Source organism: Toxoplasma gondii, chromosome X, assembly GCF_000006565.2.
Source record: "Toxoplasma gondii ME49 chromosome X, whole genome shotgun sequence".
Classification (NCBI taxonomy): Eukaryota; Apicomplexa; class Conoidasida; order Eucoccidiorida; family Sarcocystidae; genus Toxoplasma; species Toxoplasma gondii.
Window position 1 is genome coordinate 1,090,360 of NC_031478.1, and position 15,503 is coordinate 1,105,862.

A 15,503-nucleotide genomic window follows, 5' to 3' on the forward strand; every position below is an offset into this window, starting at 1 on the left:
CAGCAAAACACTTTATCTAGTGCCGGAGCGAAACCGTATCATATGTGCATGTTCAACTGAGAGCTCAGCTTTCTACTGCCACACACCGCCGGCGTTCTGGCCGTGTTGTCGGACGAACTGTACATCTGCGGAACAGGGGCCATTTCACCATGTCTTTTACTTTCTGGTTCGTAGCAATGCGTTCTACCACGTGCCTTTTACCCCGTAAATTTGGACAACACTGCGAACCAGGCCGAATCCGAACCTTCGATAGAAACGATTCACCGCAGTAGGATATTTGCCGGAGGGAAAAGTGTTCGGAGTGACATCTCTCAGTTAACCATTACCTGTTTTTCTTCATTGCGGAACCAGTTCTGTGGCTTTACGTCGGGCAAAACGTGCGGGAAACAGGAACGAGCAACAGACGCAAAAGGGGCAGAAACGTAGCCCCCTTGGGGCTCCTTTCAACTATCAAATTCGCGTAACAAATAGCGTGACACAGATGGGCACTTCAGCACCATCGGCCATACACTGCTGCGATAGAATGTTGTCGCCAGAATTCACCTCCCACTTGTTTTTTCCTCTTCCCCCAAGAACTGAGATACCGCAGCACAACCAAGCGTCAAGCGTCAGAAACGCTGCATCAGTCAAATGATACGATGCATATGCGACTCGACAGGAATCAGACTAGCGAGGTTGTGGCTCCTGCTTAAACCCCTAAAATGCAACACCGTCATGCCACTCGCTGTATACGGGACGTTGCAAACGTCCACGACATGGTGCATCCGACCAAGACATCTTAAACAGCCAGGCGAACAAACGCCAGTAACCCCAAGTCAGGCGCTCTCTTCACTTTCCCACCGGCCAGAAAACTTTTATCACGTTCCATAAACCCCGCTCGCAGAAAAAGAACATTATCGTAATTATGTACACGCCCGCAGCTACACAGATCCGTTCGAATCTTCTGCTTTCCCTAGTGACCGAACCTGCGCCTTCGTTGTTTCAGCTCTTTAGCGTGTATTTTCTGTGCCCACTTGGGCTGAACCAGTGACGAAACCCCTTTGATTTTCTAAAATAAACAAGGACGCCCAGGTTACACACGCTTGCAGAACAACCGTGAACGTGCCAAACTACTTCTCTCACGGTTTTTCAGTGGAAAGCGCTTTCGGTGTTGAACAACCGCTGTTCGTGTCAGCGGAAGATATGTGTAGAAAACAGTTGAAAAACAATCATTTTCTTCCTTCGGCAGCTCCCTACTCCGGACGTGGATTCGTTCTACATCCGTGGTTCGCAGCACTTGCTTTCTGCACCTCTACTCTCTCCATTTGGCTTCTTCGCCAAGACAGAAATCAGGAGACCCTAAGAGAAGATTTCTGGGAAGAGTGGAGGCCTGTGACTGCGACGCTGGTAGAGCAGATGGTCAGGCACAGGCTATTGAGAAGATGGACGGAGAGAGGGTGTTCTGCTTTGTGTGCTTCGTCATTGTCACGCGTCTCTTCTTCACAAGGTCAGCGACTCCAGGGAAGGAGTAGAAGCAGTCGTGGGAGTCTCAGCAAACAGGGCGTCATGAACGGCCTGAACGACTCTGTACACATCGGCGTCCTCCACGCAGAATGTGAAGTTAACCTTGGATGTGCCGCACGAGATGAGCTGTACTGTGACCCCTAAAGCAGAAAGGAAGTGAAGATTGCAAGTGGAAATATGTTTCCGCAAGGGAGCCGCGAAACAGGCGGTAGCATAGTGAAGCAAGTGGAGGTTAAGGCTGTCAGGTTCTCGTGATGGAGCGCAATTCCTCCTGCCTCTCCAGCCATCTAGAACACACGAAGATGATGAGGCAGGATGCATGCATTCGCGTTCCCCTATCATTCATGTTCTAGCTGAATCAGTTCTAACATTGTGTATACATGCATCCATGAGAAAAATTACAAAGGCAAAGGCTGGCAGCCGCGAGCACACAAATGCGCACTTCTATGCATTCGTATACATATGTATATATATGTATATATAAGAAAATACATGCATAAAGAACTCTATATGTGTCTATCGTCATGTATACCTGGGACGAGCACTTCGTATTGAAGGGATGCGTAGACGAACTCTCACCTATCTTCGTGAGAGCAATGCAGGTCCGCGCGACAATCTCGTTGCACCGTTCCAGATTCCCCACAATGCTGACGAGAGCCTTTCCTCTCTGCAGACGCAGAAATGGAACCGATATACCTCAGGCTTGGGCACGTTTTCATTTCGGAGAATAAGAAGGTATTCTTCCTTCAAAGCTTGTTTCCTCTCTTCCGTTGTTGTTTCGTTGCAGACTTACACAGGCGCATCATTATGGTTACGACACGCGACTGTTGAGAACCTAAACCTGTCTGTGCGTCTTGCGAAGCTACGCAGACTTCAGAATTAAGAAACATTGTCTTTTCTCGTTAACGCTGAGCAACATGGAAGGTTGGACTCGCTATCACGAGCTAAAAACAGATGAGCAAGGTACACAGATTCATTCATCGAAGATTCTGCCTCGGATAAATATGCCTAGCAGACCGTTTGGCAATACAGAATCGAAGAGAGCGGAGTCGGCAGCTGTATCTGCGAAGACACCCGAAATGGGGTTGACAGTCGATGCAGGAAAAATCGTCACTGGCGATACTCTTTCAGTGAAGTCTCCTCTTTAGTTCTATCAGCGTTGCCCGAGGAAGTAACTTCCCTCTTTTTTCTGCACCGAAACACTCACTCGAACGGACGTGGTTGAGAATGAGGATAGGCACTCCTGCAGTTTTTCGATTTTATTTTCCGATGTGTTCTTTTCTAGCGAAAGAGAAACGGAAACCTCGGATGTCGCAACGACCTAGACAAGACAGACAGGAGCAAAAGCGCCTCTATTCGTGGCTCCTATTGATTCACATGTCTACGCCTGTGAATACGTATTTCTAGATCTCGATGTGGATACTAATATATATGTATATAAATACAAATTTGGTAGAAAAGCATCGTCAGATCGCTAGAGGCTTTTGCGTTCTCCTCTTCAGGCTCATCACATATATATATATATATATATATATATATATATATTGACACTCTACCACCCTTCTCCAGGCCGTATGACAAAGATGGAGAGACTGCCGTCCCTTCCTTTTCTTCGTTTTTCTTGACGGCAGCTTTGAGGCAACAATAAATCAATCATTGGCACGAGCGGTTGCACCGAATCCACGGGGTGTTCGACGGAGGCCCGCCACCAGCGTCGTCGGTTCTCTACCATCTTCCGTTTTCACTGTTTTTATCTCTCCACTTCAAACGCAAGTCAAAAGAACTGCAGATGTTTGGGAATTCTCGTGATGGTAAGACTCCACTTTGCAAAACTAACGCCGGCTGCTCTGGATTTTTCAAACAGGACTGCTGCCTCCGGAGTCTATATGTTGCAGGCCGAGGTAGGAGCCAACACAGAAGTGCCGATCGCCGCTCCCGCCATGCCGTGTAAGTCCACAGAATGGGGTTTCCGAGTGAGGCCACAGACTGCTTTTCTGGCCTTCCTACGTCGATGGAAATGTCCAGTTGGTCGCAAATGGAAAAGAGGCGCGCAAGGAATCCGTGGGCTCCAAGCATTCGAGTCGAGTTCACCTCGATCACTGTGATGTCTCTCTGATAAGTCACAGCAGTCACTCCGTCAGACGCCGCCGTCGGCTGAGCAGGAACGCCAGCTGAGGGCACTGCCTGCACGATGCGAGTACCTGAGAAGCACGCGAATACGGCAGGAGGACTCAGATTACACGGAAAGTCGAGAACTGGAAACGAAGAAGAAAGAGGAGAATGCTGGGGACAAAAAAGGGAGAGAAGCTGGTAGAGAAGGAGAATAGAAGCCGAAGAGAACAAGAGAAAGAAGGGAGACGAGGGGAGAGAGAAAGAAATGGCCGACGAGATAGGAAAACAGAAAGACAAGAGAGAAGAAGAGCGAAGAAGAGGACCAGAGCGCGAGAGTGTATTCGACAAACAGATGGAGACAAAGTGAGAAAAACAAAGACGCGCGACAGAGAAGCCGCACAGGGGAATGTGACGTAGCACTGTCTATTCCAAGGATTTCGTTGAACATATCCTACGTGACACAGAATCGGTTTGAACTGAAGCGATAGAACCTCTCGCAGCCGTGGACCGAATAAGTCATACCCGGGTGTCCTGGGTTGTATGAATTTTTGACGCGAACAGGAATGTTGTGTTTCATGGCGGGAAGCATCGTCTTAGGGTGGATGACCTTCGCGCCGAAGTAAGCGAGTTCTGACGCTGACAGAGAAGGGGATCCCGTGCAACCAAAAACGTCAATAGAGGACGACAAAACAGGTGCGACTCAAACCTTCCTGTAATGCGTGCCTGTTGTATTAGACACATACGTATCGAGTAATGGGTCCCTGACCGTATGTTTCTTTCGGTACAAATATATATATATATATATATAAGCAAAAATTGTATGCAAATCTTGGAGGGATTTATATGTCTTTATGTGCCTGCACAAAATACACATTCGTACAGTGTGACATCCAGTTAGTGCCTGGGGACTGTCTGTGGCTGTCCTCCCGTTTTTGTTCTCGACATTACCTTGGTCAAAGCTTATCGTTTCCACGCTGCGAGCACCCTTGACTACCCTGGGATCGGCAGTTAGAAGTCCGTCGACATCTGTCCAGATCTGAACTTCTGAAGCCCTCACAGCTGCGCCCACAACAGCTGCAGTGAAGTCGCTGCCGCTTCGGCCGAGTGTAGTGACACGTCCATGTTTGTCCTTGGCTGGGCAAAGCCAGAGAGGCCGAAGAACGCGCACAGAGACAAGGAATGCAAGCAGAACAAGGTATGACAAGCCGACTGTTAGCGGGGATGAAGACAGAGGCCATGTCGGATCGTGGAAAAGGGAGACGAAATGGAGGAAGGAAACGAGTCTCGAGAAACAGAAACACGTTTTCGTGGACGATACATGACGCGTGCGACGAGGAAAGGGCGGGTACACCCGTGTATGTGTAGAGTCGTTTCACACTCTCTTTGTCGTGGATAGAGCCAACTGTTGGGTTCAACGCAAGCCGTGTGTCCATGGCAATATTTTCGTCTGTGCTCATCTTCATCGCATCAGGTCCCATGTTCGGCGTCGTCGTTTTGTGTGACGCGAAGATAGCTGAAGAAAAGTGGAGCGAATCTCTTTTCGGCCGGTTTTGCTGCCTTACCAATGAAGCCCGTGACGACAGGGATGTAGGAATACGAGGTGCTTAGCGGAGCAAAGAATTCGCCAATGGCTTCGTACGAAGAAGGCAAAACTTCTGCAACGCCTCTGAGGGACTGGCTGCTGCCTGACCCTGTTGACGTTTTCACGCCCACATCCCACGCGTCCAATGCAACCGCTGGCAGTCCACCTTCACCGAAAACAAAAACGCACAAACGTTTGTCCATTCAGGGGACTCTATCCTGGCTAAGTTCACTTGAAACGGTGTGTACGTATTCCCGGAATCGAAGAACCCCGACATACACAGAACTTCCTTTCCTAAGGAAGCAAGCACAACGGACCATTTACGCACCGCATATATATATATATATATATATATATATATATATATATATATATATATATATATATGGACAGATAGGTACAAGATTGTCAATGCCACATCTCTACTTATCCTTATCTAGCTGTGTGCATGAATCCACAGATATGGGCATGTGATCTGTGGTGTTGCTTCCGTTTCTGGGACGAGGAACACCAAAAGTGAGAAGGGTCAGCCAGACCGTAAGTAAACGACACGGCGTTGATCCTTCCTCTCTCTCCTGTGTCTGGATACAGCTGCCCGTGTGGGAAGCTCCGGGCGCATCGTAAAGAAGCTGTTTTACTGCTTAACCGGTTTCGAATTTCTTCTCACGGGCTTTGGTCATGTAGGCGGCGATGATACGCACGGCCAATCTCTCTCCGTAGCTCATTAGGAGATCTTCTGTGCGATGCGAAATGTCGCCAATAAGGGAAATCCCAGTCAGGAGTCGATCAATTTCTTCTTCGATTTTCCAGACTTCTGGAACGTCTTCTTCACAGAGGCCTAGGCCCTTGATCAGCTGCAACGACAGGAATGGCTCATTGAACCCGCGTGTGAACAGCCGGGGACGCATTGTCCCTTCCAGCAATGGCGATAACGTAAAATACGTAATTCGAAGAACATGCACCGACTCCAGTCCCTTATTTGTTCTTTTTAAAAATGAACCGATTTGCTAGAGCACGTCGCCCACAAGTCAGCATCTGGTAAAGGGGTTTTAAACGTGGAAGGCTCTTTTCTAGTAAGTGCACAGGGTTGCCCGTGGAATTCAGGAACCATGCTCGAGAGGCGCAAAAAGACTAAATGCACACGTGCAATGTGAATGTGATATTCTCTGTCTCGGTGAGGGAACTACAACTCGATTCAGCTGTGATCGTTTTGGAAAAAGAGGCAGTCACCAGATTGCGTAGGTTCACTCAAACGTCTCAAAAATGCTTTTGGTGCAGGGATCAAGACAGAAACAATGACTGTGAGAAAGGGCGAGACCCAGCGAGGACAGTAAAGCGAGTGCAATGCCACTGTTTTTTTTGAGTATACGACTCACTTTATCGTGAAAGTCGTGCAGCTCGGAGATTTTGACTTGCTGCTCCTCAAGTGCCATTTTTCCGAATTCCACCAAACGGTCTGTCGTTTTTCCAACGGCAGAGAGCACGACGATCGGTCGACACGGCAACTCCTGTTCGATGATTCCCACGACGCGGCGGATGTTCTCCGGAGCCGCCAGGCTGCTGCCACCAAACTTCATTACCTAACTCCCGAACATGGCAAAACGACGGCGGAAAAGTAAAGGCGCACGAGATACGAAAATCCAAACAACCCCGAAGGCTTGCCAAAACGATGGACACGTACAACAATAAATAGCAATCATACCACATACAGACAAACAATGGACGAAATCGATGGCATGAATGATAGATACAAACAGCAAACGATACGAACAACAGGTACAGATATCAACAGAGGACGTCAGCTGCAAGAGAGAGAAAGGTAGAAGCAAAAATTCATTTTAAAGAGGAAACCGACGAACACCTGGAAGGTGAGAAGAGGCGGGAAGGGGCTGCTGTCACATTGAGGGCACAGAATAAGGCAAGTGGTAGCAGGCGGTGGGAATAAAAGGAACCGGGAAGCAGAGGGCGATAGTCAACCAGTGCAGGAAGTGAAGGGAAGGATGGAGAAACGGAGATGAGAAAGAGAACGAGTGCTACAGGCCGCTTCTTCAGTGGTTTTGTCCTCTCGTGGAAACAAGGACGGCCACACAAAAGTTCACTACGTGTCGAAAGACTCTGAACTCGAATTGGACAGCTGCGAAAAACCTCAGAGTTTGCAAAGTGGAAGGTCACATAACTCAAAGCAAGAGATTTCTGCACGCTCCTCTCACCATGAGCTGCCCTGGGGACTGGCTTTGAAGTAGCGGTGGTCCTGAACGCAAAGGGGAAACAGAGCACCAGAGGCCCACCTGTAGACGTATTCTAGCCCTTCGCCGAATCAACAGCCATACGAGTGCAAAAAGGCATCTACACGAAGAAATGGATTCACAGTAGACGTTTCGTTAGCGTCTGGAGGTTCCAGTGATTCAACTCTCGGATTCCAATAGGACACATCGTCGATAAAGTGCAGCAAACGTCTCTACAGTGAGAAGAAAAACGCAGTCCTGGGGTCACACAGTCTTCAGTTCTCGGCGGAATAGTGTTGTATTCGAAAAGATAAATCATATGCCAGGAGCCACTTTGTCTGTGTGCATGTGACGGTGCTTTAGAACTTAATCAAAGTGAGTTACCTTTAGGCTTGCCACGTTCCGTGATGTTGAACTTAAAGGTTAGGTTACAGACTCACATTAGCGTTGGCGTGCCTTACTATCCCCATGCCAATACTCAGGTAAATATATGTATATATATATATATATATAGGATCCGAAACGTGTGTCCGCAGCCAGAATTTGCACACTGTACGTGTGCAAAATTTTTCCAAGGGCTTGCTGGTATACTAGATACTAGATAGCGTGATCGGAGCTGTTTTCCCGGTGCGCGACTGCACAGACATTTCCAAAGTGAATTTTCCAAAAGTGTACGAAAACTGTTGAACTGACCTCGAACTGATAGAACGGGAAAATGCTAGCTGAGTAAGTGACGGGCTGTCATTTACCTTCATTTGCTTGCGCTGTGGAAACCCCGTTCTTCTGTATGCGGCGTCCGTTGCCCATCTCCATCATGCAAAAGAACTTTTGTCTTATGGAGAAAATATGTTGCTTCGAGAAAGCAGCCACAGATATATCATAAACTTGCGGGTCTACCTCCAAGACAGTCGGTATCCGACCTCTTCGGTGTTGCTCCCGGGTGGCTGTTAACCGAACAGGCTCGACTTCCTTGAGACCCAGCTTGACAGCATAGATTCTGGTGAGGGAAAAGGCAACAAAAAACAAGACTAGAAGCATACCAGCAGCGTACAAGCAACAAAAACAACCTCACAAGCAGCTTTTTTTCTCTGTTGCTTTGTAAGAAAATACGGCAAATCATGAACTTAGAGAGAGCATCAAGATGGCTGTCGTCTTTGACGAGCTAGCGAGCCGATAGCCAGAGAACAAGAGAGATCGTGAAGTAGCTTAGGAAAAGGAGAAAAGGTCTTTTTTAGCGAAAAGGCTTTAACCTCCCTCCCCCCTTTTGGGCTCCCAACGCTCGAGGCTGGTGTTGGCCTCCCCGAGGGGGCGGGAAACCTAGGCAAACTAAAGCAGAGGACTGACTCCTTGAGAAAAGATTAAGACCCGCAAAGAGTCCTCTCGAGGCGAATTCTCGAATGTGACGACTATCACCGTCGACAGCCTTTGGGACTAGAAGCCTTGATGGTTTTGCAACGGTACACAGGCATTGCACTCGTTGCACTGGGGATAAGAAGTGACCGGGAGCGCTCAAGCGGTGACATCATGCCTTTTCAGATGGTCTTAGCATGTGCGCTGTAGGGAACAGAACAATGGATGCCGGAGAATCATTTTCGAGAAAAAATATCTCTTGGTCTATTACGGGCGGTTGCGTCCAACGAAAAAGATGTCCGTGCAACGCAAGCTCGTCCACAAGCAGTGCATGGTGAACAACGCAGCTCTTTCGATTACACACCCATGATGGAAGGAGTGGGGGTGTCGCACGGAGATTGGTGAACCTCGAGGTATTCCAAGTAAATCAAGATCGCAAGGAAAAGCTTATGGGCAGAAGCATCTGGTGTCTCGTCTCTGGGCACGACGTCAGCGTGCACACTTTTGAGGACCTCTTGGGGACGCGGACCACTGGTTGCACGTGCTTTCCCGATCCCGGGAACAAACTGCGAGCAGCTGATGTGGCTCTGTGGAAAGCAGCCAAAGGTTAGAAGAGCGCGCTCCTATTGGCACTGTTTCCATGTCAGACTGAATCTGCTTGAGAGAATATTTTCGTGGTTAATTGTCGTGGTCCTCAAAGCTGTCACTCTTTGTGGCAGTTGCTGGTACCCAGACCCAGGAGTCTCACGTGCTGCGCACGGAGCAACACTCACCAAAAAATAAGGCACATGTGCCTCAGACCAGAGGCAGATCTCCATTGTTTGCATGCTACGCTTAGGTCAGCGTTTGTATTTCTGCAGTAGAGGTCCGCAGTTCGGTTTATTAGCAATCAGACGGGCACACCACGTGATTCGCACGTGCCGGTGTGGCTGCACGGGTGAGACGCTCCCTTCCGTGCTAAAGGAAATCACTTCACCGCGCTGAAGTTGGTCAGTAGAAGGCAAGGGCACTTTGACCGCAGCACTGTTGTTGAATTACCGAAAAAGAGTTCGAAGTGGAACAACAATCACGTATGCTTTCACAATAGGCTGCGTGACTGGGATTAATGCGTCCGGCCTCCCGCCTTTCTGGACACACCCCCCTAGAGTGACATACCAGTATTTCAAGATGTGTCGTATTAACTCCAAGCCTCCTTGAGACGATTTATGAAGGTGTCAGTAACTGGCCACGCTTTTGTTCCGGCCTCATTTTGAAGAACAGCGAAAAACGTACCGCACACAGCCGGGACCTCTAGATCACATGTGTGACAAAAGTGCTGAAACCCATTCAGATACACGTGCTTTCCTTCGGGGATTACTTCAGAGTACCGCAGATATTCCGACTTTTTCAGAAGGTACATGAATTCCGAGGGCCCGTTCGACCAGTCTGGCAAAGACAAACAGAAAGACAGAGGTAGCGACTCTCTCTGCCTTTCCTCACTTTTTTTTAGCCACGAAAGCAACCGCTGAACCATGCGTGCCATGAGAACCTCGTCGAACGGCGGATTCGCCTCGAACGAACCCTCCAAAAGCTGAAAAGAAGGGTCAAAGAAAGATCCTCGGCTACCAAACATCACATCCACATCAGGGAAAATTGAACAGTAATTGTCGAAATGCACATTGAAGGGCGAGGCGAAAAGCTCGCAGTTTACTTTCAGGTCATCGCGGAGGACGTCGAGGACATTTGGAGGAACCGCGTACTGCAGCCCCTTGCCTTGATTCTGGCATCCGCAAATGGAATGGTATCTACACAAAAGAGCAAAGACTGCTGACGCAAAAAGCGACCCGATCGACTTCACACTTCGAATCCTGTCAATCAGATCTCGCACACACTCACAGGTCCAGTCGCCTCCTCGCCAGCCCCGCCCTTCACAAACGCACCCCGGATCCAGGGCCTTTTTGCAGAGCACTTCGACATCCGTTCCATCACACATATCCTTCTGTCCAGACTTCATAACAAACCGTCTCCACAACTGAGCGAGTTTGTACCCCTTGATTGCATACTTTCTTGTCAAACTTTGCTGTCCACTAGGAGAAAAAGGGCTGCCATCTTTAAAACGAGCACTCAGATCGCCTGTGAACTCGAAAAACTCGTTGTTTCTCCCGCTCATCCATCTGATGCACCCAAACTGCACTTCGCCGCCTCTTGGTCGCACACACCGTCGCTTGAAATGCCGAGCGACTGTCTCGCGAGTCGCGGATACATCCAGAGTTTCGGCCACGCCAGCGTTTTTCGAAGAGTTGCAAGACTTGCAGAACTCTTGCACTCGACTGGCGGCATCCCGAGAAATTTCTTGGAGTTGACGCACAACACGAGACACTTTCTCGGCATACAGACACTCCACGACCGGCCTTGCCAGTCGAATGGTGTTGTACACAACTTCCTTTATGGAGCTCTGAGAAATCTCCACTAGTGTATCCTCGTCTTGTTTCTCTGTTGGAGCCTCTGTGGCGCCATTGTTCACCATGTTGGCTTGCGGAAGAGCGTTCGAGACGGAATTTTCAAGTCGGCGCCTTTCATTGTGTCCGGTATGCGAAGCAATTAGGGGACGAGCCCCTTCGCCATCCTCCAGCTCTCTTATCCACTGCATAATGGGCTGAACGTCGGAGGGAGGAAGTTCTGCAACCATTTGCTGGTTCACGCGCATTTCCGAAGCAAGCATTTGGGTGAATCGCAGGACATTTTCTCGTGTCTCCAAACTAGTATCCCCGATGTGAATTTTCATTGGCAAGTCATCCAGGATCTCTCGGGTGATTGAGACACACTCACTCTCTTCGTCTATGTCACCTTCGCGTGAGGACAAAGACGGTTGTATGGGTGATGGAATAAGGGGATCGGCGTGGCATGCCACTATGGACCGCCGCTCCATGAGCCAGCGGTTGAAGGACTCCCGAGGAGCAAACCATCTGCTTCGATCCCCGCATCCACATATGTCCATGCCAGGCATACTCTGTCTGATGTTCTTGACCAAGGACTGACAAAGTTGCTCGTACTGAAGGCGGACCCCGAGGATCTCGTATTGACGGACCAGCTCAATGAGCGGCCAGCTCGTATACGGTTTGCTGCAGACCCAGAGACGCATTGACGCCCCAAAACGGGCTTCACAAGTGAGGCAATCATTTGATGAATCCAGGACCTTTGTCGGGATGGGACCCTTGGCCTCTGTGAAGACAAATGCATCTGAATATGATGAGGAAATGTCGCCGTGATCAGCCGGGACGGTATCTGTCTGGGACGTTGCTTCAGGACGAGGCCCGCCACGGACTGCGACGGAATCAGCGGCAGGCATGTTTTTCAAAAAGCTCATTCCTAGTTATAGGAGAATACGGAGAAAATGCAAATGAAAGAAACGTGTGCGGCCTCGCTCAAGTGCAGCAATGTGTCCCGCGGAAGCCGGTGCGGGCGCATGCAACAAGCTGGCAACTGTTAGTTCAAATGGCAGTGTGCATCTAATGCCCGTGATACTTGATGGAATGTCGTTTTCTGACACTCCCGCAGCCTAATCATTCAAATTTTTACACTTACAAATGGCAAGTTTAAATATACGAAGCTCCGTAACGGTAATAAAAAAATAACTACTCCAGAACTTCGGGAGTGTAGTAGTTCAAGTGCTTTCCGCAGTGTGCTGTGTTCCGTGGCTTCGTATCAAACTACCGCTGATCCGGTCTGCAGAAAAGAACGCACGTCAGTAAGGGGCGTGCAAGCAAGCACTGAACTCAGGAGGTCCGTTTTGGGCCATCAATTTGCGCATGTCCTTTGCTGACACTGCTTGTAGTTCTGCATGTATGCAGGCTCTTCCCTACTGCAGTGTCACTACCGACCCTCCGCCTCTGCGGTTTTCGCATCTCTGTGACATGCACGGATTCATGCCATCCAAGAGAGAGAATCACGCTCTACTATTTTACTTAAGAGTAGAAACGTGACCTGAAACGACTTTAGAACACAGCCAGTATGCACTGGTGACACAACGACGGGGCAAAGCGTTCTCGGGCAAAGCCTATACAAGCGAATGACGGCAGCGATAATTCATTAGCCTTCCGCTGGGGCTGTTTGTTACAGTCGAAGCGGTAAGGAGCGCTAGGCAACTATGAAACACGCGATGTGGTCCCTACTATGTCGCACAAAGCCAACCTGTTATTCCCTGTTTCCATTGCTAGAAGCGCACGGAGTTGAGAAAATGGGGATTTATTAGAGCTAACTTGACTGAAACGAGGTTTAACACCTCCGAACTCCCCTATTCATCTGCTTTGGTTCAGTGACGGGTAGCGCACTTTCTTCGTTCTAGCCACTGAGTGGGAGAAAGGTAGCAGTGGCTACCACAGTTTTTGCAGTATCTGGATGGTCCAACTCCCTTTGTGTAGTAAAAAGGTGATCACGAACAAGAGTATGTCCCCACAGGGAGATGGAACGGCGATGTGTCATCGCTTATTTCAGCTGGTGAGGACCTCGTCCTCTTAATTCACAGAAGTGAGGCACCCGCGTCGTTCGGTCGAGAGGGGCGTTGTAATACAAGTGATGGAAAGATAGACAACAAAGCCAATTCAACAGCGGAAATCGAGTTGCTTCCTCAGGAATACCGTGTCACATCAGAATTTCATATGTATACTACTAGGTTTCCACAACCTCGTGAATCTTCCTCAGCGTGTTTTCTACGAGATTAAACATAGTCATCTGTCTTCTTCCAGAACTTTTTGCAGGTATGCTTGCCCGAGAAGACGAGCGGGATTCTCGCAGAGCCATTCGTTTTCGGTGCCAATCAATCGTCTCAAAATCTCCGCCCTCCCCAATTGCTCACCGGAGACCCTCAGGGACTCAGGTAGTTCCATCTTCAATACAGCATCTACCTGACAAGCCATTGCTTCGGTATAGAGGCTCTGTGCAAAGGAAGTTAAGCGAGAAACTCACAAGCGTTAATTCGAAGACTGTGGCGTCGACATCCATCTCTTCAAGAACAGATTCACAGGCACATTTTTTATGGAGCCTGACGACTGCTGCGTCTAGGAGTTCAGAGTTCTTGTCAATGCTATCCTTGGCTTGCTGCAGAAGCAAATCTAATGCGGTTCGACTTCTCGTTGAAACAGTAAGTATCTCACTCTGAAACAAGCATAACCGGTTCTTAGCAGGACGTCATCCTTTGCTCCAAGAAGGCTCATGAGGGTGTCGCCCTTCATGGCGGCTAGATTCTTTGAATCAACTTGGGCATGCGCGAGGGTGATGGCCTTGTCAACACCAGAACGTGCCTCTGTAACATTCTTGGATGAAGACGATGTAATAATGAGGACGGTGTCTAACGGTACCCGCGTCTGTAGTTCCCGCGGTGGTTTCGCCACTTTCCGCTCCCAAGCGATGCAGGAGCTCCTTCACGTGGCAGACGCGCCGGAAGGTTTCGCGGTCGGCATCTTCGGTTTTATGTTTCTTAGCTGTCATAGTCTCATCCAATTCTTGTTCTGAAAAAGCAGTGGGAGTCGGTCTTTTCCGGTGGTTTTGTGGTAGCTTACTCAATGACGCGTGTGCCAACATTTCGTGTTCGATGCTCTTTTCGATGCCCGCACGCGCTTCTTCGTGATTCCTAATCTGTTCCGATGTTTGCCTGAGGCGTTTTTCGCACTCGGCAATCTTGGACTCCAGATCAGCCACTTCCTGTTCAGTCTAAACAGAACAACGCTATATGCCGTGCAAACGCAGCAGCTGTCCTACAGAAACTCACGGACGAACATAGGTCCTCGTTTTCTCGTTTCCGTAAAAGTTCGGTCTGCACGTCATAGTCGAGAAGCCGCTTGACAGCCTCCAGCTCGTTAAGTCTGTTGTCTGCCGTGGCTGTAGCTCATAATTTCGGAGAGAGTATGACGCTTACCTGGCAAGCATCTCTCTGAACGCATCGCTTTGACTCATATCGGCACTCATCTTGAAAGAAAACAAGCAGCAACGTGCAGGGTGTGCCAGGCGAGGGAGTGGCACTTTCGATTGAAATATCCACTGAAGGTGATCGCCCATTTGTTCGGGTAATTTGAGGTGGACATACACCCCGTGCTGCCTCTAAGGTGGGTTTCTGCGCTTACCTCTGATCATCTAAAGATCCTGTTCGAACTCTTTGTGGTTAATGGTGGAAGGTTAGCCATCTGTGAATACTCCACAGACTTGAGTAGTAAACAGTCGGTCTTTGCTATTCAGTTGACGGCAGTTCTAGCGTCAGATTCCTCTGCCAGAACTCTGTACCGGTGCCCCCTCCGCGCTGTGTTTTTCTCGAGTGTACCAGTCGCGCTCTAAGTTTTTCTGCAGCGGTGACCCACTGATTCCACACCTTTGGTACATCACGCCAAGCACTGGCTGTCACCCGAGACTCCAACCAGTTACTCTATTCTGCATTCAGGTTCTTTCACTGCGAGCCTCGCTACCGTCCAAGAATGCCTCCGCTCGCACCATTATCACTGAGTGTCGTCTGGTGATTGCTCCATCGTGTCTGCAGCGGAAAAATCCTTCCAGAGCTGCTTCAGCCGTGTATCCATGCTATATGCAGGGTAATTACATATTGAATAGCACGTAGTAATTTCCTTGTAGGTGTCCAAAGCAGCTGCGGCCTACTTTTGTGGTTCTAACTGCGGTTTCTGGACAAGAATCGCATGCGCACGCTGCATGCGACTGCGATTGCACGCTTCACGGGGCCTCCGAAGACTAGACATGGTTTGAAAATT

General features: G+C 49.1%; 3 protein-coding genes across 3 annotated transcripts; all 3 read right to left on the bottom strand.

Annotated features, from left to right (window-relative positions):
- Positions 1–283: 283 nt before the first annotated feature.
- TGME49_227090 (aspartokinase) lies at positions 284–8,422 on the bottom strand. Its single transcript, XM_018780164.1, has 10 exons — positions 7,408–8,422; positions 6,574–6,777; positions 5,865–6,051; positions 5,178–5,363; positions 4,564–4,749; positions 4,138–4,251; positions 3,511–3,704; positions 2,711–2,824; positions 2,083–2,170; positions 284–1,643 (listed from the first exon to the last, which is right to left on the bottom strand). The coding sequence occupies exons 1-10, from the start codon at positions 7,408–7,410 to the stop codon at positions 1,480–1,482; spliced, it is 1,440 nt and encodes a 479-aa protein (XP_018636059.1). The 5' UTR covers positions 7,411–8,422; the 3' UTR covers positions 284–1,479.
- A 1,243-nt stretch (positions 8,423–9,665) lies between these two features.
- On the bottom strand, positions 9,666–12,644 carry TGME49_227080 (hypothetical protein). The gene has a single exon (XM_002366320.2). It carries the CDS (start codon positions 12,116–12,118, stop codon positions 9,950–9,952), a length of 2,169 nt encoding a protein of 722 aa, XP_002366361.1. The 5' UTR covers positions 12,119–12,644; the 3' UTR covers positions 9,666–9,949.
- Positions 12,645–13,139: 495 nt separating this feature from the next.
- Positions 13,140–14,752, bottom strand: TGME49_227070 (hypothetical protein). The gene is made up of 7 exons (XM_018780163.1): positions 14,666–14,752; positions 14,519–14,612; positions 14,310–14,460; positions 14,109–14,258; positions 13,905–14,053; positions 13,717–13,848; positions 13,140–13,655 (listed from the first exon to the last, which is right to left on the bottom strand). Exons 1-7 carry the CDS (start codon positions 14,713–14,715, stop codon positions 13,479–13,481), a joined length of 903 nt encoding a protein of 300 aa, XP_018636058.1. The 5' UTR covers positions 14,716–14,752; the 3' UTR covers positions 13,140–13,478.
- Between the last annotated feature and the right edge of the window lie 751 nt (positions 14,753–15,503).

Excerpts from the sequence above, each read along its gene's own strand:
- TGME49_227070 (XM_018780163.1), bottom strand. The coding sequence starts at position 14,715 with ATGAGTGCCGATATGAGTCAAAGCGATGCGTTCAGAGAGATGCTTGCC. Across the intron at positions 14,613-14,665 it reads TTCAGAGAGATGCTTGCCAG|ACTTAACGAGCTGGAGGCTG; the intron begins GTAAGCGTCATA and ends GGCAGACAACAG. Across the intron at positions 14,054-14,108 it reads CGCGGGAACTACAGACGCGG|AGGCACGTTCTGGTGTTGAC; the intron begins GTACCGTTAGAC and ends AGAATGTTACAG.
- TGME49_227090 (XM_018780164.1), bottom strand. Across the intron at positions 6,052-6,573 it reads TGCACGACTTTCACGATAAA|CTGATCAAGGGCCTAGGCCT; the intron begins GTGAGTCGTATA and ends CTGTCGTTGCAG. Across the intron at positions 3,705-4,137 it reads ATACAACCCAGGACACCCGG|GTACTCGCATCGTGCAGGCA; the intron begins GTATGACTTATT and ends CGTGCTTCTCAG.
- TGME49_227080 (XM_002366320.2), bottom strand. The coding sequence starts at position 12,118 with ATGAGCTTTTTGAAAAACATGCCTGCCGCTGATTCCGTCGCAGTCCGT.